This window comes from Acipenser ruthenus, chromosome 23 (assembly GCF_902713425.1).
Source record: "Acipenser ruthenus chromosome 23, fAciRut3.2 maternal haplotype, whole genome shotgun sequence".
Lineage (NCBI taxonomy): Eukaryota > Metazoa > Chordata > Actinopteri > Acipenseriformes > Acipenseridae > Acipenser > Acipenser ruthenus.
The window spans coordinates 13945695-13973482 of NC_081211.1; the positions used below are offsets into that span (position 1 = coordinate 13945695).

General features: G+C 43.1%; 1 protein-coding gene across 6 annotated transcripts; it reads right to left on the reverse strand.

Annotated features, from left to right (window-relative positions):
- Positions 1-1904: 1904 nt before the first annotated feature.
- Positions 1905-26949, reverse strand: LOC117413100 (endothelial cell-specific chemotaxis regulator-like). Of its 6 annotated transcripts, none has more exons than XM_058996643.1 (12): positions 26813-26945; positions 23943-24071; positions 23660-23776; positions 12439-12510; positions 11807-11926; positions 11324-11449; positions 10500-10604; positions 9421-9519; positions 6505-6538; positions 5801-5868; positions 3820-3905; positions 1905-2258 (listed from the first exon to the last, which is right to left on the reverse strand). In XM_058996643.1, exons 1-12 carry the CDS (start codon positions 26880-26882, stop codon positions 2250-2252), a joined length of 1035 nt encoding a protein of 344 aa, XP_058852626.1. In that variant the 5' UTR covers positions 26883-26945; the 3' UTR covers positions 1905-2249. The 6 variants fall into 6 exon arrangements, with proteins under 6 accessions (XP_058852626.1, XP_058852630.1, XP_033877743.1 ...); XM_058996644.1 differs by lacking the exon at positions 1905-2258 and adding an exon at positions 2312-2432; XM_058996647.1 differs by lacking the exon at positions 23943-24071 and having other exon boundaries at positions 26813-26949.
- Positions 26950-27788: the final 839 nt, after the last annotated feature.

Consider the following 27788-nt stretch of genomic DNA (forward strand, 5'->3'; position numbering starts at 1 on the left):
TGGATACAAAAAGATTTCCCAAGCTTTAAACATCCCAAGGAGCACTGTGCAAGCGATAATATTGAAATGGAAGGAGTATCAGACCACTGCAAATCTACCAAGACCTGGCCGTCCCTCTAAACTTTCAGCTCATACAAGGAGAAGACTGATCAGAGATGCAGCCAAGAGGCCCATGATCACTCTGGATGAACTGCAGAGATCTACAGCTGAGGTGGGAGACTCTGTCCATAGGACAACAATCAGTCGTATACTGCACAAATCTGGCCTTTATGGAAGAGTGGCAAGAAGAAAGCCATTTCTTAAAGATATCCATAAAAAGTGTTGTTTACAGTTTGCCACAAGCCACCTGGGAGACACACCAAACATGTGGAAGAAGGTGCTCTGGTCAGATGAAACCAAAATCGAACTTTTTGGCAACAATGCAAAACGTTATGTTTGGCGTAAAAGCAACACAGCTCATCACCCTGAACACACCATCCCCACTGTCAAACATGGTGGTGGCAGCATCATGGTTTGGGCCTGCTTTTCTTCAGCAGGGACAGGGAAGATGGTTAAAATTGATGGGAAGATGGATGGAGCCAAATACAGGACCATTCTGGAAGAAAACCTGATGGAGTCTGCAAAAGACCTGAGACTGGGACGGAGATTTGTCTTCCAACAAGACAATGATCCAAAACATAAAGCAAAATCTACAATGGAATGGTTCACAAATAAACATATCCAGGTGTTAGAATGGCCAAGTCAAAGTCCAGACCTGAATCCAATCGAGAATCTGTGGAAAGAACTGAAAACTGCTGTTCACAAATGCTCTCCATCCAACCTCACTGAGCTCGAGCTGTTTTGCAAGGAGGAATGGGCAAAAATTTCTCTCGGTGTGCAAAACTGATAGAGACATACCCCAAGCGACTTACAGCTGTAATCGCAGCAAAAGGTGGCGCTACAAAGTATTAACTTAAGGGGGCTGAATAATTTTGCACGCCCAATTTTTCAGTTTTTTATTTGTTAAAAAAGTTTGAAATATCCAACAAATTTCGTTCCACTTCATGATTGTGTCCCACTTGTTGTTGATTCTTCACAAAAAATTACAGTTTCATATCTTTATGTTTGAAGCCTGAAATGTGGCAAAAGGTCGCAAAGTTCAAGGGGGCAGAATACTTTCGCAAGGCACTGTAGTAAACTGACACCCAGGAACATTTAACATGGTCACGGGCCACTGCAGCTTTAAGAGGGGAATGCTGCAGGATTGAAACGCTGGATGGGAAAGTAAAGGATTACATCACACACAGAGCCTCTGTGTATTATCACTTATCATCATATCATTCAGTTCTATTGAGAGTAACTGGATTCATTTCAGTTTACATTTTCAGTGAATGGGTATTATTAACAAGTCATTGATGACTGTGCTCAGCTTTGTACTAATATCTGACATTAATTACTTGGCTTCAGCTGCAGCAGTGAAAACCAGGTGTTCTCTCTGAAAAATCAGCAGGGACTGTGCTGCAGCACACCCTACTGGCCAGGCCCTGGTGAGCTCAAGCGCAAAAGAAAAGAAAAGTTGATGTTGCTTCCTGGTACATAATCACTTCTTGTGCTTCAGATGAATCTTCCCTGAGAATGTAAACTGAAATGACCTACAGCCCAGGATGTGATCAGAAAGAAGAAGTTTATGTATTTATATTATTTTTAGTGTTGAACTTCAAAAAGAACGACAAAGCAAGCAGAAGATTTGAATCCCAGTGAAAGGTGATGAGAATTGTGCATTTACAGGGCTTTTACAAGACTAGCTATAGATTTACAATGTGTGGGCTATTCTGCTCATGACTCTGATACCATGGGACACCACTGGAAGTGTTTGGAAGAGAGTTTTTAAAAGGCTCTTTCTAGAACACAAATCAGTAGAAGTATTTATTGAAATGTATATTTTTTTATTTATTGAAATGTTTTTTGACACGACATTGGCCCTGACCACGGTTTATAGGAGATTCCCGTCCCAGCTAGAACACAGTCCTGACTGGAAATACCCTGTCATTCAGCCCCTGGAGACTGACATTGAACTCAACACTAATACACTAATGTCCTCTGGGATCAGACCAGCAAACTTATTTTACCAGCCACTCCAGAGGTGAAGAGCATGAGGTGAAATAGCTGACTCAGTCACTCCCTGTAAAGCAGTGGAATTGTAATGGTTTCTAGTCCTGTGTTTGCTGACAAATATATCAACCGTCTTCTCAGATTGTAAAGCTGATCAGTTACACCAACTGCAAAAGAAAGATACAGTACGTGTTAGACTCTGCAGTGACAATGAAAAAACAGACATCTTGATAATATTACCCCTTGAAAAGGCTACCTGTTTACCCCGTTTGTGTTTCTGCATTGCTGTGAGATGTCTGTAGAGATTCCATGTCTTCTCGTTAGCTCTCACCTTGTGGTTACTGCATTCAGATGACACATGGATATATACTGACTGACTGACTGACTGACTGTACACACACACACACACATATATATACAATTGCTTTCTATTGAAAGATATAAATTATTGTAGAGATGCAGCTTTATAATAAAACACATTATTACATAGCATGCATAAAATGAGAAACAACATGCAAAAACAAATTTCATACTTTGACAAAGGTATTTAGGTACTCTTACATTAGTATTTTGTGTTCCCATCCTTTGCTTCCTTTACAGCTTGCAGTCTTTTTTTTTGTATTTTTAAAACCAGTTCCTGACATCTTTCAGGAAATATTTTTGCCCATTCTTCAACACATACAGCTTTGAGTTCTGCAATCAACTTTGGTTTCCTTTTTGCAACAGCAGCCTTCAAGTCAATCCACAACATCTCGATGGGATTCAAGTCTGGGGACTGAAATGGCCAATCCATAACTGTAATCTTCTTTTTTTCAGACATTCTGTTGTAGACTTCACAGAATGCTTAGGATCATTTTCCTGCTGGAATACAAACTTCCATCCAATAAGCCTTCTAGCATTGGGTAACAAATGAGAGTGCAAAATTTCTTGATATTTTGCAGCATTCATTGATCCTTCTACAATACAAAGGTCACCAGAGCCTGAAGAAGAGAAACAAGCCCATACCATCACACATCGTCCACCGTGTTTAACACTCTCTCTTCCTCCAAACATATTGTTGCTTTCTTAGTGAAAAAAGTTATATTTTGGATTCGTCTGATCATAAAATGTGGTTGAAGAAATCATCAAGCTTCTTCAAGTATTCAATCGAAAACTCCAATGGCTTTCTTTTGTGTATTGTTTTTAACAATGGTTTGTATCATGGTTTTCACCCATAGAAATTCATCTTGTTAAGGTATTGTTGAATTGTTCGCTCGTGAATTTCTTGACCATCTTCTCTCAATTCTTGTGTCATATCTTTTGCAGTAATCCGAGGATTTTGCCGGGCTGCTCGAGCGATTCTTCCTCCAGATTTTGCAGAACTCTTTTTTGGTCGTTCACACCTGGAGTTCCTGTTCTCCTTTGTTTGTCAATAAAAGCCACACAGTGCTTTACATTCTCTCTGTGTCACACCCACACAGTGTTGTTTTATTATAAAGCTGAATCTCTACTTTAATTGATATCTTTCAATTGAACAATTAGAAATTATAGAAATCACTTTCTTTGTGGTTTTCCTCATTTTTTAAACTGCCCAAATATACACACACACAATGAAAGTAAAGGTGAATATATATTTCAGAAGATTTACTGGAATTACTTTAAATTGTAAATAAACAAATAGATAAATAAACAGGAAGTAGTGTTTTCTTCATTTCAGACGCTACAGTATTTGTAGAACAGTTTGCTCACCTTTGTGCTGTGTACATCGTGGAAGTTTCCTCCGTGTTCATCATTTTCTATAGTTGTACGACGTGTGGAGCAAATCCTTGGCGAGTCTGTTATTGAACATGTTTAAAAACAATTCAAACCCATGTAGTAGAAATGAGCAGTGCAGCAGTACGTTTATACAGAGCGCCGAGTAGTACACCATCACTGGTAATATTAACCATTACTGATGCATAGTTCACATGAATTAAATAGGAATGGCACAAATTCAGTAGGAAATTGTGTGGTAGTTCATATGTATTTACATAGTTACTAATGGAACCAATGAGGTGATACCGTGAGAAAAACTCCCTGATTTTCCTCTGGTTTGAAGATCAATAGTTGAGGTGGTTGATACAAGTATAATACTGTCATTAATCTCATCTGCCGGGCACACTTCTATTCCCTATATAGGTCTCCAACATGCAGGCTAGAAAGAATCATATGAAATTACAAACAAATACTGACATTTGAAAACAAGACACCTGCTACTACACTAGGTAAAAGAAGCTTCTCAGTTTGCTCGCCTTGCCTGCCAGGAAATCTCTACACTACACTTCTTGGGTCCTTTAACCTCAGTAGCGTTATCCGGGTCATGCATCGTACTGGCTGCAAAGTGTGTCAATCACTAGAGGAGGCAGCTGGTTGGTTAAAGAGTCCCCGGGGTGGGACAATTTCACTCTCCAGGGAATCTGAAAACAAAGGCTTGCAAACTTCTTTAACATAGTGAAGTACCAGATAGCATGTTTAAAGTAAGAAAGTGTCTTTGCTAAAACGTAGATTCTATCAAGACTACCCATTTGAGAGCTGTAAAGTGAATGTATGTGTGTTGCTTGTCGAGTGAATCCTGAAAGCTGCAGGCTGTGCTGGTGTGGTGACATATCTGCACAGGATGGAACACTTCTTAGCTAATAAGAACATAAGAACATAAGAAAGTTTACAAATGAGAGGAGGCCATTCAGCCCATCTTGCTCGTTTGGTTGTTTGTAGCTTATTGATCCCAGAATCTCATCAAGCAGCTTCTTGAAGGATCCCAGGGTGTCAGCTTCAACAACATTACTGGGGAGTTGGTTCCAGACCCTCACAATTCTCTGTGTAAAAAAGTGCCTCCTAATTTCTGTTCGGAATGCCCCTTTATCTAATCTCCATTTATGACCCTTGGTCCTTGTTTCTTTTTTCAAGTCAAAGAAGTCCCCTGGGTTGACATTGTCTATACCTTTTAGGATTTTGAATGTTTGAATCAGATCGCCGCGTAGTCTTCTTTGTTGAAGACTGAATAGATTCAATTCTTTTAGCCTGTCTGCATACGACATGCCTTTTAAACCCGGGATAATTTTCTAGATCTTTCTAGAGCAGCAATATCCTTTTTGTAACGAGGTGACCAGAACTGAACACAATATTCTAGGTGAGGTCTTACTAATGCATTGTAGAGTTTTAACATGACTTCCCTTGATTTAAATTCAACACTTCTCACAATATATCCGAGCGTCTTGTTAGCCTTTTTTATAGCTTCCCCACATTGTCTAGATGAAGACATTTCTGAGACAACATAAACTCCTAGGTCTTTTCCATAGTTCCCTTCTTCAATTTCACTATCTCCCATATGATATTTATAATGCACATTTTTATTGCCCGCATGCAATACTTTACACTTTTCTCTATTAATGAGATTGCTCCCTCTATTCTTACCATGTTATAAACTGTATTAAATTCATGAAATCAGACGTTAAAAAAACATACTTTGAATAACTCAGGAGGCCCCCCTTTGTGAAGAGGGCTGGCGGTTTTGAATACGCTGTGCTGTACATACTGTGTCTCCGTTGGAAAGTGTCTGGGGAAATAGCCCTACAGCTTTCATATTTGCATAATATTTGCAAGGGTTTGAATATGTAATTCTGTACTAGCCATTTTCTAGTACAATAAAGCTAAACCTACTCCTTGAACTTGTGGTTAAAAGTGTTCTTACCTGTCTCTATGTTCAAGCTTTTCACAGAGACCAGTGTTATGCTTTCTTTTTCTAAATTAGCAGAATTGCTGGAGAAAAGGATAAGAAGGTATGGCTTCAATTGATCTGATGTCAGAAATGTTGTTCTCTGGCATCAGACGAAATAAATAAACACCATTCAAAATAGAACGCAACTGTATACATAAGACTGGAATTATTATTATTAACATTAGAAATGGGAGATTATAGAGTTATGGGACAGCGGACATCTGTGCATGCGGGAATATTGGAACGAGTAGAGGTGAATGTCATTCCATGATTCTTTCCATTCATAAGGAACCATTATTTAGTCCATTGTGATTTACATTGAAAAGAGGGAAAGGTTGAGGAAGAGAAGACCATTAAGTGGCTGAGGTAGGACTGGGATGGCACCGTTCTGAATGGACTGCAGTTGAATGGAATTCCGAGAAGTGCCTCAGGGAGGGTTTTTTTAAAGGAAGTGACATCAACTGTACCAATATTGAAAATGAAGCATGGTACAAAACTACAGTATATGGTGCAGTTGATTATTAGATTACAATATGCATTGCATTATGTAGATTATTATTATTATTAGTAGTAGTAGTAGTAGTAGTAGTAGTCATAGTAGTAGTAGTAGTAGTGTTATTTAGCATTCTTACGTGCAATATAATATTCTTGAATCGTTATTATCATTTTGCTCTTACCTTTCAGACACACCTGAATCTCCAGACTTTTTACCTTTCAAAAAGAAACACTAATAAGTTGGGTTCTGTGACAGGGAGTGTCCTGCAGCTTTACTAATGTAAATAACTGGAACTAGTGAGTCCTCTTCCAGATCTCTAAAGAGACTCCATGCGCTGGGCCAGGGTTGCTGTTCACAACTCTGGAACACAATCTCAGTGGCTGCTTTTGAATGGATCAAAATCAGGGGTATGAATTAGCTCCCTGTCTGCTATTGAATGGATCATAATCAGGGGTATGAATTAGCTCCCTGTCTGCTATTGAATGGATCATAATCAGGGGTATGAATTAGCTCCCTGTCTGCTATTGAATGGATCATAATCAGGGGTATGAGGTTAGCTCCCTGTCTGCTATTGAATGGATCATAATCAGGGGTATAAATTAGCTCCCTGTCTGCTATTGAATGGATCATAATCAGGGGTATAAATTAGCTCCCTGTTTGCTATTGAATGGATCATAATCAGGGGTATGAATCAGCTCCCTGTCTGCTATTGAATGGATCATAATCAAGGGTATAAATTAGCTCCCTGTCTGCTATTGAATGGATCATAATCAGGGGTATGGGGTTAGCTCCCTGTCTGCTATTGAATGGATCATAATCAGGGGTATAAATTAACTCCCTGTTTGCTATTGAATGGATCATAATCAGGGGTATGAATCAGCTCCCTGTCTGCTATTGAATGGATCATAATCAGGGGTATAAATTAGCTCCCTGTCTGCTATTGAATGGATCATAATCAGGGGTATGGGGTTAGCTCCCTGTCTGCTATTGAATGGATCATAATCAGGGGTATAAATTAACTCCCTGTTTGCTATTGAATGGATCATAATCAGGGGTATGAATCAGCTCCCTGTCTGCTATTGAATGGATCATAATCAGGGGTATAAATTAGCTCCCTGTCTGCTATTGAATGGATCATAATCAGGGGTATGGGGTTAGCTCCCTGTCTGCTATTGAATGGATCATAATCAGGGGTATAAATTAGCTCCCTGTCTGCTATTGAATGGATCATAACCAGGGGTATAAATTAGCTCCCTGTCTGCTATTGAATGGATCATAATCAGGGGTATGGGGTTAGCTCCCTGTCTGCTATTGAATGGATCATAATCAGGGGTATGAATTAGCTCCCTGTCTGCTATTGAATGGATCATAATCAGGGGTATGAGTTAGCTGCTTGTCTGCTATTGAATGGATCATAATCAGCGGCATGGGGTTAGCTGCCTGTATGTACATCACACTTACATGTTTCCATTTATTTATAGAATCCCTTGTCCTGCTGAAATGTAGGACACTGTTTCACACAAGTTCTAAGCGTGTCAGAATCTGGTGGGGTACAAAGACACCCTGTCTGTTTGTATTTTCTCTTAAGAATCTGGGGGGGGGGGGGGGGGTACAAAGACACCCTGTCTGTTTGTATTTCTCTCTTCAGAATCTGGTGGGGTACAAAGACACCCTGTCTGTTTGTATTTTCTCTTAAGAATCTGGGGGGGGGGGGGGGGGGGTACAAAGACACCCTGTCTGTTTGTATTTCTCTCTTCAGAATCTGGGGGGTACAAAGACACCCTGTCTGTTTGTATTTTCTCTTAAGAATCGGGGGGGGGGGGGGGTACAAAGACACCCTGTCTGTTTATATTTCTCTCTTCAGAATCTGGGGGGTACAAAGACACCCTGTCTGTTTGTATTTCTCTCTTCAGAATCTGGGGGGTACAAAGACACCCTGTCTGTTTGTATTTTCTCTTAAGAATCTGGGGGGGGGGTACAAAGACACCCTGTCTGTTTATATTTCTCTCTTCAGAATCTGGGGGGTACAAAGACACCCTGTCTGTTTGTATTTCTCTCTTCAGAATCATGGGGGTACAAAGACACCCTGTCTGTTTGTATTTCTTTCTTAAACTTTTACAAACAATATCGGTTATTCAAGCTCATGGGACCGAAAGGGTGGTGTTTCCACCATTGGTGGGATAATGAGACATTAACCAATGCATACAGTAGAAGTAATTTTCCATATTACTGATAGCTGCCTGAAAATGATCAATGAAATAATGAAGGACTTCTTGCAAGTCTTGCAATAGAATGGACTAGGAGAGCCACAGTTGCCTCTCCTGAACCATACCTTAGCGTATTACATTACGTTTGGGTTCAGCAGTTTAGTGGTATTGTTTTAAACACTGGAAATGGTATTGGCTTCTTGTAAAGGGTGAAAAAGCTAAGCCTTCTTTTTTATGTCGTGTTTCTACCCTGTGTTTCTAAAAGTTCTGATTGTTTAATCACGCTCGGCCGCAGTAATCTCCAACAACATCTCAGGAGAACTGAAGGCCAGTGGGGTCCTCTGAACCCACGACCAAGTCAATCACCTCTTTACACCCAGGAACCCGAGAACAGATGTCAGCAAGCTACCGGCCTCTGGAGGACAAAGGCCAGCCCTGCAGGTCACTGGGAGCTTTGCCAGTAGGGTGCATCCCAAACTCTAGGTGCACCAGAGTCAATGAGGCACTCCCTATGGAATCCCCAGTGAATCCCCAGGAACCTGCACTCACTTGACTGCATGACTCACCCTGCACAGCATGTGATTATGCCTTTACCAGGGGAGACTTTCAGGGACCCAAGACCAAGCATTGTTTAATGAAGAACATAAAAACAGTCATTCTCAAGATGCAGCCTTTAATAGGTAACCTTATAGCCACACAGATTTTGATACTCTGTAACTGTCTGTACCAAGTTTACAGTCAGAACTTCTGTTGATCTATCAGTTACAATCAGAACTTCTGTAGATCTATTAGTGTGACAAGTGATAGCGAACAGCACTGCATAAAGGTCAGACCCACGAAATGAACCTACGGTCATTATTTAAGCTGAATAAATCTGAAATAAAAGATACCTTTGGATTCCTTGGATCGGTGGCACTTCCCTCTCAGATTAACGACAGTGACCAGAATCACCATGACGACAATCAGGATCAGAATCAGACTCATTACCCCTAAAAATGAAGCGTTAGAATGAACTGGCTGAGTGATTACTGCACCCGAACCATTCTCCCCCAATCAACTCTCTCAGGAATAAAACCACTTCATTAAAATTATCAAACAGACTTTTACAAAATATAACCTCTACCCATGGGTTCAAGCTTGTTGAATAGTTTCACATATTTGTTCCCTTTACCTCCTTCATTCCAATACTTTTAAAACCACTTCAAAGGTACTAAGCATAACAAGTCATCATTAGTGGCATTGACTTTTTCAGGAGTTCACCAATAACCTGGAAACAAGAGCTTAAAATCACAATGTTGATTCTACAAATACACCTGTTTTTGTGGAACTCAGATATAGCACTTAGAATTGCATTGGTTTCTATGGGTCTCATTAATACATTGCAATCATTAAAAAAACCCATAAGAAAATGTATGAACGAGAGGAGGCCATTCGGCCTGTCTAAGCTTGTCCAGTTCCTAGTAGCTGATTGATCTCAAAGCATTGTCAAGTTGGGTCTTAAAGAATCCAAGTTATTCTTCCTCAGCAACATGACTAGGTAACCCATTCCATCCCCTAACCCTAACCCTAACCCTAACCCTCACCACTCTCTGTGTGAAGAAGTGTCTCCTTCAGCAACATGACTAGGTAACCCATTCCATCCACTAACCTTAACCCTAACCCTAACCCTCACCACTCTCTGTGTGAAGAAGTTTCTCCTTCAGCAACATGACTAGGTAACCCATTCCATCCCCTCAGCACTCTCTGTGTGAAGAAGTATCTCCTTCAGCAACATGACTAGGTAACCCATTCCATCCCCTCACCACTCTCTGTGTGAAGAAGTGTCTCCTTCAGCAACATGACTAGGTAACCCATTACATGATATAACACAGGTTTGACTGTCTACAGCAATAAGCCTTTTAATTAACAGTTTTCGTACTTGCTCCCTTTAAAAATTAAAACAAATATTAGCATGTGATTTGATAATTACCAAAAGCTAACATGGTGAGATTGTTTTGTGGTTGTTCAGTAGGAAAAGCAAATGAAGATGTTTCGTTTTCAGTCTGAGTTGATAAACTTGTCAGCCCAGAAAAGTCTGTAAAACAGGAAAAAAAACAACAGCAGGTTATTCAGACATTTATGTCTTGTTTCCATTGCCTTCGGCTGCCCACAGGTTTCAGGGCTTTTTTCCCAAACCTGGCTAACCTCGGAAATTCTTGCAGTGCGTCAAAGGTCACTGGGGGATTGTGGGATTGTATTGTGCTTTGTTTTAAAGAAACCTGCTGTAACAAATAAATGTAACCACTAGCTCATTACAAATAGCAAGGACTCTGGTTAAGAAGGAGAGCACAAGTAAACAAACAGCCAGGTTTTGTCGTTGTGTGAATCATGAATTAAAAAAAAGGCAAATTTGACTACAGACTTTTGCCTTGTGTGCCGATTCTGAAGCAGGATGAACATTGTTCAATATAATAATGTTTGCTTGGGCGAGTTGCGGAAACACCCTGTTTTGTTGCTGTGAGCAGCTGTAGCCGGGAGCACCAGGCAGTGGAAACAGGACATTAGTTTCTGCTGCATTGGCTTGGTTTAGATGCAGTTTAAGATCTCCAAAGTTTAATTGGATAGGACTGTAGAGATGTTATCAAAGTGAGGAGATTATAGACATATGTAGGTGAGAGAATTGAAATCCATTAATGAGACCTTTAAGTTATAGAATTTCCTACAAGCCAATAATTGCAAAGAAAAAACAAATATCAGAATATTTCTCTATGTGACACGGAGGTTCTAACCAGTCCATTATTTTATGCTTTTTACCAGCTCTTGCGTTGCCTCTTGCGGACATCGTCAGGGGCAACGTAAATGTAGTCACTAGTTCAGAGGTTGAACTTCCTGTAGACACAGAGCTTACAGATGGTTCAGTACTACTGGAGACTACAGCCCCTAAGAAAAACATAGACATATATAAGCACACAATGGGTGTTTTATAAATTTATAAATACAAACATTTAGAAACAGCTGTAATTTCTAGGTAGATAGATGGCCAAGATATCAACAGGTTTTACAATAACATTCATTTATACAATTGTTTTTATAGCATTACGTTGAAGTATCAACACATATTGTTCAATGGAATCAGTACTGTGGCCTTAGCTGCCCTCAGCTGTTTATTTGTTAAGTTTCAGGAGTGTCGCTCTTACGCTCTTAAGAACCAGAAGGACAGTGCTGCACAGTACAAGCCCATGTGGTGACCGTTTTGAATTCACTTTCACATTCTGTGTAATTTAAATAGAGCACTACCTGGAGAGGATGGAAAACTGCTGGTCGTAGTGTTCAGTTTGCTCTGCAGTGGCTCAGTCGTTGTGTTCAGTTTGCTCTGCAGTGGCTCAGTCGTTGTGTTTGGTTTGCTCTCTTCATTTCCTGGACAGAGAAGCCAATTAACTTTGATTTGAAGGTAGAATAAACAGGGTGTACAGAAATAAGTCATTTTGTCACCCACGTATCATGCATGTTAGTTGATTATCAATTCTCTCACTCACGTATCATGCATGGTATTTGATTGTCAATTCTCTCAGTCACTGGAGCTATGGCTAAGTGGTATTAGTAAACATGAGGATCCCATTGCTCAAAGAAGGAGCCGCCATCCCGGAGGTGCAGGACCGAGCAATTCGGTCTCCGAGCTGGATAACTCGGCTCCTTCCAGGGGGAAACCTGTAAACGAACGAACGAATGATTGAATGAATGAATGAACGTGAACTGAGTGAGGGAGAGAAGCATCCAAAAGTGAAGGTGTTAGAAAGGAAAGGTTTTGGCCGGGGGTCCCCTCTGTCTTTTGTAGAGAACCTTCCTTCTCGGAGGATGGGGTGGCTCGGCCGACCCAAGGTTGGGAAGTGAAGCTTCACTTGCCCTCAAAAGAAGGACCCCCTCATTACCACTTCGCTGAATGGAGGTACTGCCAGAGGGAAATGATGAGCCGATGGAACCAGATGTCTTAACCTGGGAATCTGAAGACGAGAAAGGGCATCGGCAGCATTATTACAGGTTCCTGGAAGATGGCGGGCTTGAATGATGAAGTTGTTACACATGGAGATCCAGACATGGCGGGGTAATAGTTGCATGATTAGTGGAGAAGAAGAACATCCTTTATTAATAATGTGAACAGTGGCTTGATTATCACAGTAAAATAAAACTGACTTATTTTTCCAGCGGGGTCCCCATAAATGGGCCGCCACCACTATGGGGTAGATTTCTAGTAGGGTGGTAGATTTCAGTTGAGGAGGGAGAGTTTTTATTTCCAGAGGCCATGAGAAGGATGCAGAGAGAGGTTGTGCTGAGCTGAAATAAAGTCATCATAGAAAAGAGATAATCCGTTCCACTGTTGTAACAGAGAGGAACACATCTGGGTATCTTTCCTTGCCTCTGCTGAAATGTTAATGAAAGAGTTGAGATTTTTGACTTTGGCAGAGAGAGAAAGAAGACGAGAAATGAATGTCCTGCCCTGCGGAATGATACGAATGGTGAAGTTGAAGTGGCCGAGCAGTGAAAGAAGATCACGTTTCTCGATAGTGTTGCAAATCTGGCATTCTTGAATGAGAGAATGGATGCGAGCGAGCTTGCTGGGAGGAAGGTGGGCTTCGAATCAGATGGTATCAAGTGTGATTCTGAGAAATTCCAGGGTGTGCACTGGTCCAATGGTTTTCTCTTCTGAGAGTGGAACGCCAACTGATTTAAAGAGGGTTTTGAGATGTGTGATTGCTTGAGCTGGGGAATCCGAGGGAGGCGAAACGAGAAGAAAATCGTCAAGGAGATGGAGAAGGAAAGGGCTGTGGTGAATATTTAACAGAATCCAGCATAAAGCTTCAGAAAGAGAGTCAAAAATCTTGGGGCTGCTGCGGCAGCCAAAAGCCAGCTGGGTGGAAAAATAGAATTTGTTGTTCCAACATATCCCGAAGAGGTGATGGAGGGAGGGGAGGATGGGCATGACTTTAAATGCATCTGAAATATCTGCTTTGGCTAACCAGAATCCTCAGCCTGCAGTTTTGATTGAGCCGATGGCATCAGAGATGGTGATATAGTGGAGGGAGAATGGATCTAAAGGGATTCGAGAGTTAATGCTGCTGAAAAGGCTGTCATAAGGAGCTAATAGATCAATGATGAGCCGTTTTTTTACCTGACATCTTCCTGGTAGCTACGCCTGTGGGGTTAATGCCTGTGCTCGTTCCAAAAGTGCGTGACTCAAGTGTCATCACATTTTGGTAAAGCACGGTAAAGTGCGCGCGCTAATTGGCCTTAGTCCCATAGCAACAAACTCCACAGTCGTGCAAAATACTTAACGATAGACTTTCATGAAATAACACGATACCTCCTCCACTTCCCCTATGTAAAAGAACGCTCTTCTCTGGGATACGGTCTTTCTGTCCTCCTCTGTAGCGTAAGTAAGATTTTCCTTATCCCAGTCTTACTAATACAAATCAGTTAAATATCCATCCATCCATTATTATCAATCCGCTTCTCCTGATGAGGGTCGCGGCTAAATTATATATACATTGCAAACAGAGATGTTGATTTATACCATTATTAATTATCTTCAGTGTATTATGAACGATGCATGAAAACTACTAGATTGTTATGACCAGCATTATTATCATAATAATAATACTACGAATAATGTAGCTTTTTTCCCCGCAGGATGTTTCAAGCTTCCACCCCTTCTGACAGCACGCAACACAAGATAGACCAATTGTGAATTGTTTCACAGTCTCTGTTTTACATGTGAATCCTAAGAATAATTTCTGGAAAATAATAACATACCGCACATACGCACACTTAGCCTCAGCCACGCGTAAAATGGCTTTATCACCCCACAGTAGCTAGAGCGTCCAAACCAACTTTAATGTGAAGAAGACCAATTGTGAATTGTTTCACAAGCTCTCCTTTACATGTGAATAAAACAAATAAATTGTGAAAAACAATAACATACCGCATATACGCACACAGCCTACCTGACACGCGTAAAATGGCTTTATCTCCTCAGCCACAGCAGCTACAGCGCTCAAACCAACTTTAATTTAAAGGATGCCAAATGTGAATTGTTTCACAGTCTGTGTTTTACCTGTGAAGCCTAAGATTAATTTGTGAATACAATAAAATATCGCATATACACACCACTGTCCCAGCGCCAATTAAAAGTGCTTGATATCCCCAACCACAGCAGCTAGCATTTTCAAAACAACTTTAATTTAAAGAAGACAAGAACTGTTCTTCTTTAAATTAAAGTTGGTTTGAACACTGTAGCTGCTGATCCAGGAGCATCGTCTGATGCGCCTGGAGTGCAGAAGGATGTACCGTCTGATTGCACGCACCGCTGCCAGGCAGGATCGGCAATACAGCCATGTGGCAATGTGCCCTGCCCTTGTGTGCGTTTATATGTTGTATGTTGCGTGTGGTGTGTTAAATGTTGGGTGTTCGAGAGTGGAGAACGGGTGAGGAGAAGGAGGAAAGTAGTAAAGGAAAGGAAAGTAAATTAAACTAAAATAAAATAACCATTTATTTTACTCACCGTGTTTGTTTGTCTCCGTGCACCGTTTGTCTGTGTAGTCCGTTTTGTTTGTCTATTTATTTTGGCGTAAAGTGCCGTGTCTTGTTTTGTGTTTTTGTATGTTTACAACCTTTTTATTTTCTGTTCTGTTTATTAAATGCTGAGCGCGTGCTTCACCAAAACCCCAAGTCTCTGTTGTTTTATTTCCTGGATCTGGTCTGACGCCACCCACTCCGGCTGTCTTTATGACACGTGGTGTCCTGCGTGGGATCTACAGCGCCTCCAGGACTCAGGCCAGAGCGGGAACCGCAGTTTTTTTTTTTTGAAAAAACAAAAGGAAAAGAAATGGGGAGAAGAGGCTGGAGAGGAGCACAGGAGGGCAAAGGGAGAAAGGCGGAAGCAGGGCTGTGGTGTTTCGACTGTGGCCAAACTAGCCACACCACCATACCCTGCTCCGTCCACAGGACCCTACAGGCAATGGCCCAAAGACTGGGATGGGGGGAGTGGTGCCCTGGCTGTGGGGCATATGGGCACACGTGGGCCCTATGCCCCATGCAGGATGAAGAGGAGGAGCCCTTGCTGCCACGTCCTATGCCTGAGCGGGAGGAGCCTGAGCGTCCACAGCCCAAGCGGGAGGAGCCTGAGCGTCCACAGCCCAAGCGGGAGGAGCCCGAACGTCCTACGCCTGAGTGGGAGGAGCCCGAACATCCTACGCCTGAGTGGGGGGAGCCCGAACGTCCACAGCCCAAGAGGGGGGAGTCGGTGCGTCCACAGCCCAAAAGGGAGGAGTCGGTGCATCCACAGCCCAAAAGGGAGGAGTCGGTGCGTCCACAGCCCAAAAGGGAGGAGTCGGTGCGTCCACAGCCCGAAGAGAGGGAAGTCGGGGCTTCCACAGCCCTAGGACCCAAGCTGCCAGCAGAGGGAGAATGCCTGCTGGTTCCACCTCCACCAGCAGAGGAAGAATGCCTGCTGTTCCCACTTCCACCAGCAGAGGGAGAATGCCTGCTGGTTTCCCCATCACAACCAGCAGAGGAAGAATGCCTGCTGGTTTCCCCTTCAAAGGCAGAGCCGCACCAGTCTCCTGCAAGAGAGGCAGAGCCGCACTAGTCCCCTGCAAGAGAGGCAGAGCAGCACCAGTCCCCTGCAAAAGGGGGAGACTACACGCTGCTCCCACCTCCGTCGCCAGGAGACTACACGCTGCTCCCACCTCCATCACCAGGAGACTATACGATGCTCCCACCTTCACTGGCAAGAGCAGAGCAGCCGGAGCTGCCTCTGCCTCCACCACCTTCACCGGCAGGAGCAGAGCAGCAGGAGCTGCATCTACCTCCGCCAACTTCACCGGCAGGAGCAGAGCAGCAGGAGCTGCCTCTGCCTCCACCACCTTCACCGGCAGGAGCAGAGCAGCAGGAGCTGCCTCTACCTCCGCCACCTTCACCGGCAGGAGCAGAGCAGCAGGAGCTGCCTCTACCTCCGCCACCTCCACCGCCAGGAGCAGAGCAGCAGGAGCTGCCTCTGCCTCCACCACCTTCACCGGCAGAAGAAGAGCAGCAGGAGCTGCCTCTGCCTCCGCCACCACCACCGCCAGGAGCAGAGGAGCAGGAGCTGCCTCTGCCTCCGCCACTTCCAGGAGCAGAGGAGCAGGAGCTGCCTCTGCCTCCGCCACCTCCAGGAGCAGAGGAGCAGGAGCTGCCTCTGCCTCCACCACCACCAGGAGCAGAGGAGCAGGAGCTGCCTCTGCCTCCGCCACTGCCAGAAGCAGAACAGCAGGAGCTGTCTCTGCTTCCCATACCTCCACCACAGGGAGTACAATGGCCGGAGCCCCAGAAAGGGGAGCTGTCAGCCACGAAGAAGGGGGAGGAGGTCTGGAGACCACCAACCCCAGCAGCAGTTTCGCTGCCGGAGATCGTGGGGGAGGTCAGGAGACCTGCTCCCACTGCAGCACTTGTGCTGCAGGAGATACTGTGGCCGGAGCCCCGGAAGAGGGAGCTGCTGGCTACAAAGAAGCAGCCTTTCCGCTGCCAGGAGTGCCCCAGCTGAAGGAGTCAGCCTGGGAGCTGTCAGCAGTTACGCTGAAAGCCCTGCCAGTAGCAGCAGCCTGGCTACTGGCAGCATTGCCGCCTGTGAACCCTTTGAAGTCCCTGTTTTTGGCTCAGGACTTTAAGCAAGACTTTTGGGATTTTAAGGGGGGAGGTGGCCGTTGAGGCCATGTGTGCTGCGCACAAGGGGGGGTATATGTGGCAATGTGCCCTGCCCTTGTGTGCGTTTATATGTTGTATGTTGCGTGTGGTGTGTTAAATGTTGGGTGTCGAGAGTGGAGAACGGGTGAGGAGAAGGAGGAAAGTAGTAAAGGAAAGGAAAGTAAATTAAACTAAAATAAAATAACCATTTATTTTACTCACCGTGTTTGTTTGTCTCCGTGCACCGTTTGTCTGTGTAGTCCGTTTTGTTTGTCTATTTATTTTGGCGTAAAGTGCCGTGTCCTGTTTTGTGTTTTTGTATGTTTACAACCTTTTTATTTTCTGTTCTGTTTATTAAATGCTGAGCGCGATCACGCGCTCAGCTTCACCAAAACCCCAAGTCTCTGTCGTTTTATTTCCTGGATCTGGTCTGACGCCACCCACTCCGGCTGTCTTTGTGACAAGCCACCTCTTGGAAAGGCTGGACCACGCTGATCAACAGCACCAAGAGGTGGTTGCGTTGCACGCCGAATTTCTGCGCACAATACGATTCCTTTCCTGCAAACCCATTGCATGGGACTGAAGGAGTTCTTCCCATACAAGACTTAATCTAGCCAGTGCGTCTTCTCCATCCATCAATTTTTGTCGCAACTACGTTGTAAGTAGGCCTATGATTTTATATACCCTTATAACTAATTAGCAAATACACACAAATTATGTATTTATTATATTAACAGCGTTTCCACATTTTCTGCGTAATTAATTTTAATATTTTAACAAAGTACCTGTGTTTGAAACCAACACATCATGAGTTGTTTTTAATATATTTGTTCCACAATAACGCATATTTGTGATTATTGAACGCATAATCCTTTTGTTTAGCACATTAACAGTTACGCAGTTGGCTAAGACTAATATATATGGTTGTGTGAAAGGACATCAGTAACCTAAGAAATAAGAAAAGCAGTAATGGGAATTGGTGAGTGCTGTCGGTTTTTGTACACATGCTACTTCTACCATTTCTAGAACAACTAATTCTAAACAATAATAGTAATCACCATTATTATTTTCTTCTTGGCAGCATGAACCGTTTTAACTGCAAGCCCTTTGCATTCTAGACAGATGGGGGGGTGTAGCAGGGGAGATCTGGACTGACTGTCTGGCACATCCGTATTACTGCAGGTAGAGGTCAGCAGTCTCGTGGGATCCGCCTGTCGGTCATGGCGATGACACGGAGAGGTGGGGAAGAGGGTGTGTGTGCTTTCCCTCTCTCCGAGTGGCTGAGGGGCGGGCCTTGGGAGACTGCTCGGCCCATAAGATCTGGTTTGGTTGGACGCTCGGGTGGCCGTGTTTGGGGAATACCCAGTGACACTGACGAAAGACGTCAGTTTTAAAATAAAACGAGGCAAAACTGGCTGAGAAAAACAGCCGGCCTTAAAATAATTTAACGGGAAAAGAAATAACAGAAATCACCACGTACCCGAGGGGACGTGCTTAGTTGTACGGGGAACTCCGGCCATCCCAGTGTATAGGTAATTGAGCGTAGGACGGAGGCCCGTTCTGACCGGCTTAGCGGCAGTGGGGGCACTGCGTAAGCAGAACTTTTTGTTTGTAGTTTTATTACTGTGTTTTATTTTCCCCTTTTTCTTTCGCCTTTGGTTTTTCATTATTATTTGTGAGCACTTGTTGTGCATATACCTGTATTGGTAAACGCCGTGATTCTGGTTACTGTTGTCAGTATCCAGAACACGGACAACAGCGCCATCTACTGCGACAAATAAATCAGTACGCCTGAGCGGCGTTACAAATAAAGTACTGTCTCCTTGTGTCAGTGAATTGCCCACCACCCTTCCACACGATATGTGACAGGGTCTTCCTCGTGTCACGCGTGTGGGTAGCCGCTGTTCAAGCATACAGAGAGACAGACGTGGTGGTGTTGAAAACGCCGGCACAGGCGCGCAGGTTTTATTTACAAACAAACAAACACAAAACGAAAGTAAAATAAAGATGGTCATGTGACGTTACCAGCGATGGTAACGCACAGAGGACCAGTACATCAAGCTGTACAAAAAATGCAAAATAAAACACAATACCACAAACTATAAATCAAAGGTGCCGTGAAAACGGCAGGCCTTGCAGCAGCCCTGAACCATCTCCCGCGGATGTTTTTAACCTGACGGACACTCGATCAAGATCCGCCCACCTGTTGATTGAGGTCCAGCCCAGCCAATCACCTGCTGCCCTTCCCCTCAACCAAGCCTAGCAGGCAGCAAGTCCCCATCGAGCGTCCGTCTGTAAACAATAATTCAATTAAACAAATCAGCTCCAAAACGACACACAATAAACCCATTCCACATACAAATTATATAACCAACACTAAATACACACGTGCAGGGCACTCGCCCTGCTACATACCTCCCTCCTTAGGATGAACCCTAAGGGTTCATCCGACAACACCATTTAATATCACTATCATTACATATACATTAGCAGACATCTTACAAAACCCACACAGTCTAAACAAAACCAAAAAAAAAAAAAAAAAAATTACTTTTTATATCTACTCCCCATCCCCCCAATCTTTTTTTTTTTTTTTTTTAATATACTATTCTAACACATATGGGCGGGTGGGAGGGAACATTAGAGCCCAGTCAGCCTCAACCAACCACCAGACAGCTAACTGGCTCCAATGTTAATCACCACAATTATAACTACACCTTTATCATTCACTATTATTTACCATCATTAATCACTTATCAATATTCCCATCACCACAAGTATTACTATCAATTTAACCATAATCCTTATTACTATTACCTTCACCATACACATCACTAGTTTACTATTATCATTATAATTGATCATCATTATTATCACTATTTAACTATCATCATTTAACCTTCATTTATCATTCCTATAATTACCATTACTAACATCACTACAATAATCATCTCACATTATCAATAACTAACTATCATTTATCCAATAAATCATTTAACAATAATCAACTAACATTTATAACTATTCACCAACACTTATTCTCACCCCTGGGCTTCTATGCGGGGGCGCCCATTCAACCCCGCTTACCCCCTAAACCCAGTGTCCCTTCACGGGGCTCCTCTTCGAAGGATTGCCCCGCCTCCTTCTGAGACGATCTCCCACGAACGACAGGTCCTCCTTCGCTGACGCTCGGCAGGCAGTTCCTCCCGCTGGCTTCCCAGGCAGGCAGTCACTCCGGCTCCTCCCTCGCCAGCTTCCAGGACCGGAACTCCTCCTTCTGCAGCTCTCGGGGACGGACCCTCCTTGGCCTCTCTGGCGTTCGGGATCTCTCGGCTCCATTAAGGACAGCGGCTCCATCCATCTCCTTCAGCAGCCCCTCAGGGTTACCTGCGGTCCGCCCTTGTCCCCCCCAAAAAATTTCAGGGGTTTGCTCCTCCTGTCTCTCCGTAGCCATCTAGCCTTGCTTCGGCAGGATGCAGCGGAATCCCACTTCTAACACCACGTGTGGAAGGGTGGTGGGCAATTCACTGACACAAGGAGACAGTACTTTATTTGTAACGCCGCTCAGGCGTACTGATTTATTTGTCGCTGTAGATGGCGCTGTTGTCCGTGTTCTGGATACTGACAACAGTAACCAGAATCACGGCGTTTACCAATACAGGTATATGCACAACAAGTGCTCACAAATAATAATGAAAAACCAAAGGCGAAAGAAAAAGGGGAAAATAAAACACAGTAATAAAACTACAAACAAAAAGTTCTGCTTACGCAGTGCCCCCACTGCCGCTAAGCCGGTCAGAACGGGCCTCCGTCCTACGCTCAATTACCTATACACTGGGATGGCCGGAGTTCCCCGTACAACTAAGCACGTCCCCTCGGGTACGTGGTGATTTCTGTTATTTCTTTTCCCGTTAAATTATTTTAAGGCCGGCTGTTTTTCTCAGCCAGTTTTGCCTCGTTTTATTTTAAAACTGACGTCTTTCGTCAGTGTCACTGGGTATTCCCCAAACACGGCCACCCGAGCGTCCAACCAAACCAGATCTTATGGGCCGAGCAGTCTCCCAAGGCCCGCCCCTCAGCCACTCGGAGAGAGGGAAAGCACACACACCCTCTTCCCCACCTCTCCGTGTCATCGCCATGACCGACAGGCGGATCCCACGAGACTGCTGACCTCTACCTGCAGTAATACGGATGTGCCAGACAGTCAGTCCAGATCTCCCCTGCTACAGGGGGTAACCTTCTCTTCATCTCTGCCTAGCGCGTAAAGCCTCATGTAAACCCCTATGCATTATGTGAACAATGTCCTTTATCGAGCAGCATCTCTCTTCAGCACATTTGGTGATATTTCAATAAACCCTCCCATTATTTTATTATTAATGAGGTTGTTTGCATTTGGACAACTAAATTCTCTCTCTAAAATAAACTCTCATGTAAACGTGGAAGCAGAACTGTCATGACCAAAAAAGCACGAGAGATCTGTTGTCACGAGTTTCAATTTTTGCTTGTAAACTGCCCCTTTGTGAACCGAATCACTTCTTTATTCATCCAGCTATTCAGTATTCAATAAACTGTTTTTAATTTACCAGAGTTATTATATATTGTTATTGATACACCTTCATTATACAGACGTGCTCAAATTTGTTGGTACCCCTCCACAAAAAACGAAGAATGCACAATTTTCTCTGAAATAACTTGAAACTGACAAAAGTAATTGGCATCCACCATTGTTTATTCCATATTTAATAGAAATCAGACTTTGCTTTTGATTTTTTATTCAACATAATATTGTAAATAAGAAAACAAATGAAAATGGTATGGACAAAAATGATGGGACCGCTAACCTAATATTTTGTTGCACAACCTTTAGAGGCAATCACTGCAATCAAACGTTTTCTGTAGCTCTCAATGAGACTTCTGCACCTGTTAACAGGTAGTTTGGCACACTCTTCCTGAGCAATCTGCTCCAGCTGTCTCAGGTTTGATGGGTGCCTTCTCCAGACTGCAAGTTTCAGCTCTTTCCATAGATGTTCGATAGGATTCAGATCAGGACTCATAGAAGGCCACTTCAGAATAGTCCAATGTTTTGTTCTTATCCATTCTTGGGTGCTTTTAGCTGTGTGTTTTGGGTCATTATCCTGTTGGAGGACCCATGACCTGCGACTGAGACAGAGCTTTCTGACACTGGGCAGTACGTTTCGCTCCATAATGCCTTGATAGTCTTGAGATTTCATTGTGCCCTGCACAGATTCAAGGCACCTTGTGCCAGGCGCAGCAAAGCAGCCCCAAAACATAACCAAGCCTCCTCCATGTTTCACTGTAGGTATGGTGTTCTTTTCTTTGAAAGCTTCATTTTTTCGTCTGTGAACATAGAGCTGATGTGACTTGCCAAAAAGCTCCAGTTTTGACTCATCTGTCCAAAGGACATTCTCCCAGAAGGATTGTGGCTTGTCAATATGCATTTTAGCAAATTCCAGTCTGGCTTTTTTATGTTTTTCTGTCAAAAGTGGAGTCCTCCTGGGTCTTCTTCCATGGAGCCCACTTTCGCTCAAAAAGCGACAGATGGTGCGATCAGAAACTGACGCACCTTCACCTTGGAGTTCAGCTCGTATCTCTTTGGCAGTTATCCTTGGTTCTTTTTCTACCATTCGCACTATCCTTCTGTTCAATCTGGGGTCGATTTTCCTCTTGCGGCCGCGCCCAGGGAGGTTGGCTACAGTTCCATGGACCTTAAACTTCTTAATAATATTTGCAACTGTTGTCACAGGAACATCAAGCTGCTTGGAGATGGTCTTGTAGCCTTTACCTTTACCATGCTTGTCTATTATTTTCTTTCTGATCTCCTCAGACAACTCTCTCCTTTGCTTTCTCTGGTCCATGTTCAGTGTGGTGCACACAATGATACCAAACAGCACAGTGACTACTGTTCTCCATTTAAATATGCTGAATGACTGATTACAAGATTGGGGACATGTGCAATACTAATTAAAGAAACTAATTAGTTTGAAATATCACTATAATCCAATTATTTATTATCTTTTCTAAGGGGTACCAACAAATGTGTCCAGGCCATTTTAGAATATCTTTGTAGAATAAGCAATAATTCATCTCTTTTCACAGCTTCTTTGCTTTATTCTATGACATACCAAAGGCATGCAAGTATACATGATAAAATAGCTTTTGATTTCATCACTTTTCAGGAGGAATGAAGCATTATTTCAATGAGCTGTAAGGGTACCAACAAATTTGAGCACGTCTGTATATTTGAACTTTTAAATTATTGGATTTCCCAGGTAATTTGAGACTATTGAACACCCTGAATCTTCATGACAGTATCTAAACAAGTTGTGCTATGTCAGTCAAGCCTTTAATATAGTGTTTTAATCATTGAATCAAGCCTGAAAAATCTTCATATGATCCAAGTAAGTGAAAGCTTACCTATTGTGGTTGAGGAAGGCACTGACAGAGCTGCTGTTGGTAGAGTGGGGGGTACAGTCGAAGTGGAGGGACACGATGTAGCCTTGTCTGTTGTCTGTGTTGATGTTTCTGCCTTGGCTGTATTTAAAAAAGTCATGAATATGGTTTGAAAAGTAAGTACAGACAGACAGACTAAAACAGACACATTTAGATATGTAAACAGATAGATAAGACAATAGGTACAAGAAGATACTTATTTGAGACAGATTCAAACCCAGGTAAAAGGCATGCATTAATACACAACTGGAATAGTGTGATCCCAGGTGTTCTTGATGGGTGATATTTGTGCCTGCTGTAGATGCTGTTAAGGGGGTTGGACTTGGAGTCGCCACACTCTTTGTATCCATGGTAGCTGTAGTGTTGAAAGTTATACCTGAAAACAAATGAAAAGTAACTGCTTATTTTACATTTATAAGGGTCCACAGTAAAGCCAATTTTGAAAATATCAGTTGACACCTGCTCTAAACTATACTGCTATACTGTACATACCAATATCCAGAGCCTCATATCTACTGTACAGCTATACAGTACACACTGATTCAGAGCCTCATATCTACTGCACAGCTATACTGTGCACACTGATTCAGAGCCTCATATCTACTGTACAGCTATACTGTGCACACTGATTCAGAGCCTCATATCTACTGCACTGCTATACTGTGCACACTGATTCAGAGCCTCATATCTACTGTACAGCTATACTGTACACACCGATTCAGAGCCTCATATCTACTGTACAGCTATACTGTACACACCGATTCAGAGCCTCATATCTACTGTACAGCTATACTGTACACACCGATTCAGAGCCTCATATCTACTGCACAGCTATACTGTGCACACTGATTCAGAGCCTCATATCTACTGTACTGCTATACTGTACATACCAATATTCAGAGCCTCATATCTACTGTACAGCTATACTGTACACACTGATTCAGAGCCTCATATCTACTGTACTGCTATACTGTGCACACTGATTCAGAGCCTCATATCTACTGTACAGCTATACAGTACACACTGATTCAGAGCCTCATATCTACTGCACAGCTATACTGTGCACACTGATTCAGAGCCTCATATCTACTGTACAGCTATACTGTGCACACTGATTCAGAGCCTCATATCTACTGTACTGCTATACTGTGCACACTGATTCAGAGCCTCATATCTACTGTACAGCTATACAGTACACACTGATTCAGAGCCTCATATCTACTGCACAGCTATACTGTGCACACTGATTCAGAGCCTCATATCTACTGCACAGCTATACTGTGCACACTGATTCAGAGCCTCATATCTACTGTACTGCTATACTGTACATACCAATATTCAGAGCCTCATATCTACTGTACAGCTATACTGTACACACTGATTCAGAGCCTCATATCTACTGTACAGCTATACAGTACACACTGATTCAGAGCCTCATATCTACTGTACAGCTATACTGTGCACACTGATTCAGAGCCTCATATCTACTGTACAGCTATACTGTGCACACTGATTCAGAGCCTCATATCTACTGTACAGCTATACTGTACACACCGATTCAGAGCCTCATATCTACTGTACAGCTATACTGTACACACCGATTCAGAGCCTCATATCTACTGTACAGCTATACTGTACACACTGATTCAGAGCCTCATATCTACTGCACAGCTATACTGTACACACTGATTCAGAGCCTCATATCTACTGTACAGCTATACTGTACACACTGATTCAGAGCCTCATATCTACTGTACAGCTATACTGTACACACCGATTCAGAGCCTCATATCTACTGTACAGCTATACAGTACACACTGATTCAGAGCCTCATATCTACTGTACAGCTATACAGTACACACTGATTCAGAGCCTCATATCTACTGTACTGCTATACTGTACACACCGAATCAGAGCCTCATATCTACTGTACAGCACCGTTCAGGGATCCCTACAGTTCAACACAAACACAGCAAAGTTTACAATAATTACACAACACAGTTATGTGCAGGGCCTCTGCCCCGCTGCACTGGCCTTTACACTTTCACATTACAATGCAAACCTTTTCACACAGGCCTGAGTTTACACTATGACTGCGCTGTAACATCCAGGAAATGACTCTCAACAGGGTCAGATGCAGAGGATTTCCTGAAGACGCTGATTTAAAGACAATGTCAATGACAACAAGCTCTACTGCACGCCCAGCATGTTCTACTACAAACCTAGCATGCTTTACTACACGCCCAGCATGTTCTACTACACGCCCAGCATGTTCTACTACAAGCCTAGTGTGTTCTACTACAAGCGTAGCGTGTTCTACTACAAGCCTAGCGTGTTCTACTACACGCCTAGCATGTTCTACTACATGCCCAGCGTGTTCTACTACAAGCCTAGCATGTTCTACTACACGCCCAGCGTGTTCTACTACATGCCCAACATGTTCTACTACACACACAGCATGTTCTACTACAAGCCCAGCATGTTCTACTACAAGCCCAGCATGTTCTACTACAAGCCTAGCATGTTCTACTACAAGCCTAGCGTGTTCTACTACACGCCTAGCGTGTTCTACTACAAGCCTAGCGTGTTCTACTACGCTGCGGGTCATTTCAAAGTTATGTACAAGGGAAAAGAAGATAAAAAACAAAGTGTCAGGTACTCTATGTATGTGTTGTTCCCCCACATGAAGGGATACAGGGGAGGTGGTGAGAAGCCTGCAGGTACTATTATATCTATAACTGTGATGACACCTTCTCAGGACGCACTTTAGCACTGGTTATTTATAGTAGGGTAAATGGAGACTCTGTCTGTGTGTCCATCTTCAGCATTTCAGTTTTAGCTCAGAATTCATACCAGCTCAGTAAGATTTACGTTTGCTTCAGTAGTTTAATGAACTTTAATGGTTGTTTTTCACAATAAATGTGACATGTTACGGTTTATACCGCTTGAAAACAGGAGACAATTTACATCCGATACAGAGAATTCAGAACAAAACCTTTTTTCCATTATCTCTTTTTCCATGATCGCTTTGTTACATTGACCTCAGGGTGGTCTTAGAGTTGCAAGCCCACAGGACGCTGCTTTATAAGGAGGATGAAATAAAGAAATGAACCCTACCTCTGGAAACGTTAAAACAGATGATCCACAAGAGAACGCAGGCCCGCAGATCCATCCTTTCCATGTACATGTTCTCAGGGAGCAGGCTAAACCCAGTCTGTGCTGCTCTTACTGCGCTGGAAAAGGTGGGTGTGATTCTGAGCTCATTATGTTAGGGCTTCCTGCTAAAGAATGTGAGGAAACAGATTGAATTCACTTGGGAAAACATTCTGGAAAACATATTCATCCACAGTGTGATTCAGAAGGATGTGAGCTGTCGTTCTTCAAAGCTCGTCACTGCATTAGGGCTCCCACATTTCCAGACAGTAAACTTTAACACTTACAGTAAAACAAAGAATACCAACTAGGAACCAACTCTATAAAAATAACATTCAGAAATGCTCAACTGTTTCACTCCTATTTAAAGCAGAATGGTGCATATTTTTTAAATTGTTTAACTGCAGTCTTAAATTATTTTTTGAAAGATGAAAATTCTGACAACAAAGAAAACAAACATCTTGAGAGAGAGACCTTCAAATAAATGACATGTATAACCTCCTGATCCTCTCCCTGCCATACTGTAGCTACCATCGTTGTACATGTATAACCTCCTGATCCTCTCCCTGGTATAGTGTAGCTACCATCGTTGTACATATATAAACTCCTGATGCTCTCCCTGCTATACTGTAGCTACCATCGTTGTACATGTATAACCGCCTGATCCTCTCCCTGGTATACTGTAGCTACCATCGTTGTACATGTATAACCTCCTGATCCTCTCCCTGCTATACTGTACCTACCATCGTTGTACATATATAAACTCCTGATGCTCTCCCTGCTATACTGTAGCTACGATCATTGTACATGTATAAACTCCTGATGCTCTCCCTGCCATACTGTAGCTACCATCGTTGTACATGTATAACCTCCTGATCGTCTCCCTGCTATACTGTAGCTACCATCGTTGTACATGTATAACCTCCTGATCCTCTCCCTG

Bases quoted from the DNA above. Each gene is read 5' to 3' on its own strand.
- LOC117413100 (XM_058996643.1), bottom strand. From the start codon at position 26,882: ATGTACATGGAAAGGATGGATCTGCGGGCCTGCGTTCTCTTGTGGATC. The intron at 6,539-9,420 runs GTATCTTTTATT...TCTTTTTGAAAG, and splicing joins CCGATCCAAGGAATCCAAAG to GTAAAAAGTCTGGAGATTCA. The intron at 3,906-5,800 runs GTAAGAACACTT...GTTCAATAACAG, and splicing joins AAGCTTGAACATAGAGACAG to ACTCGCCAAGGATTTGCTCC.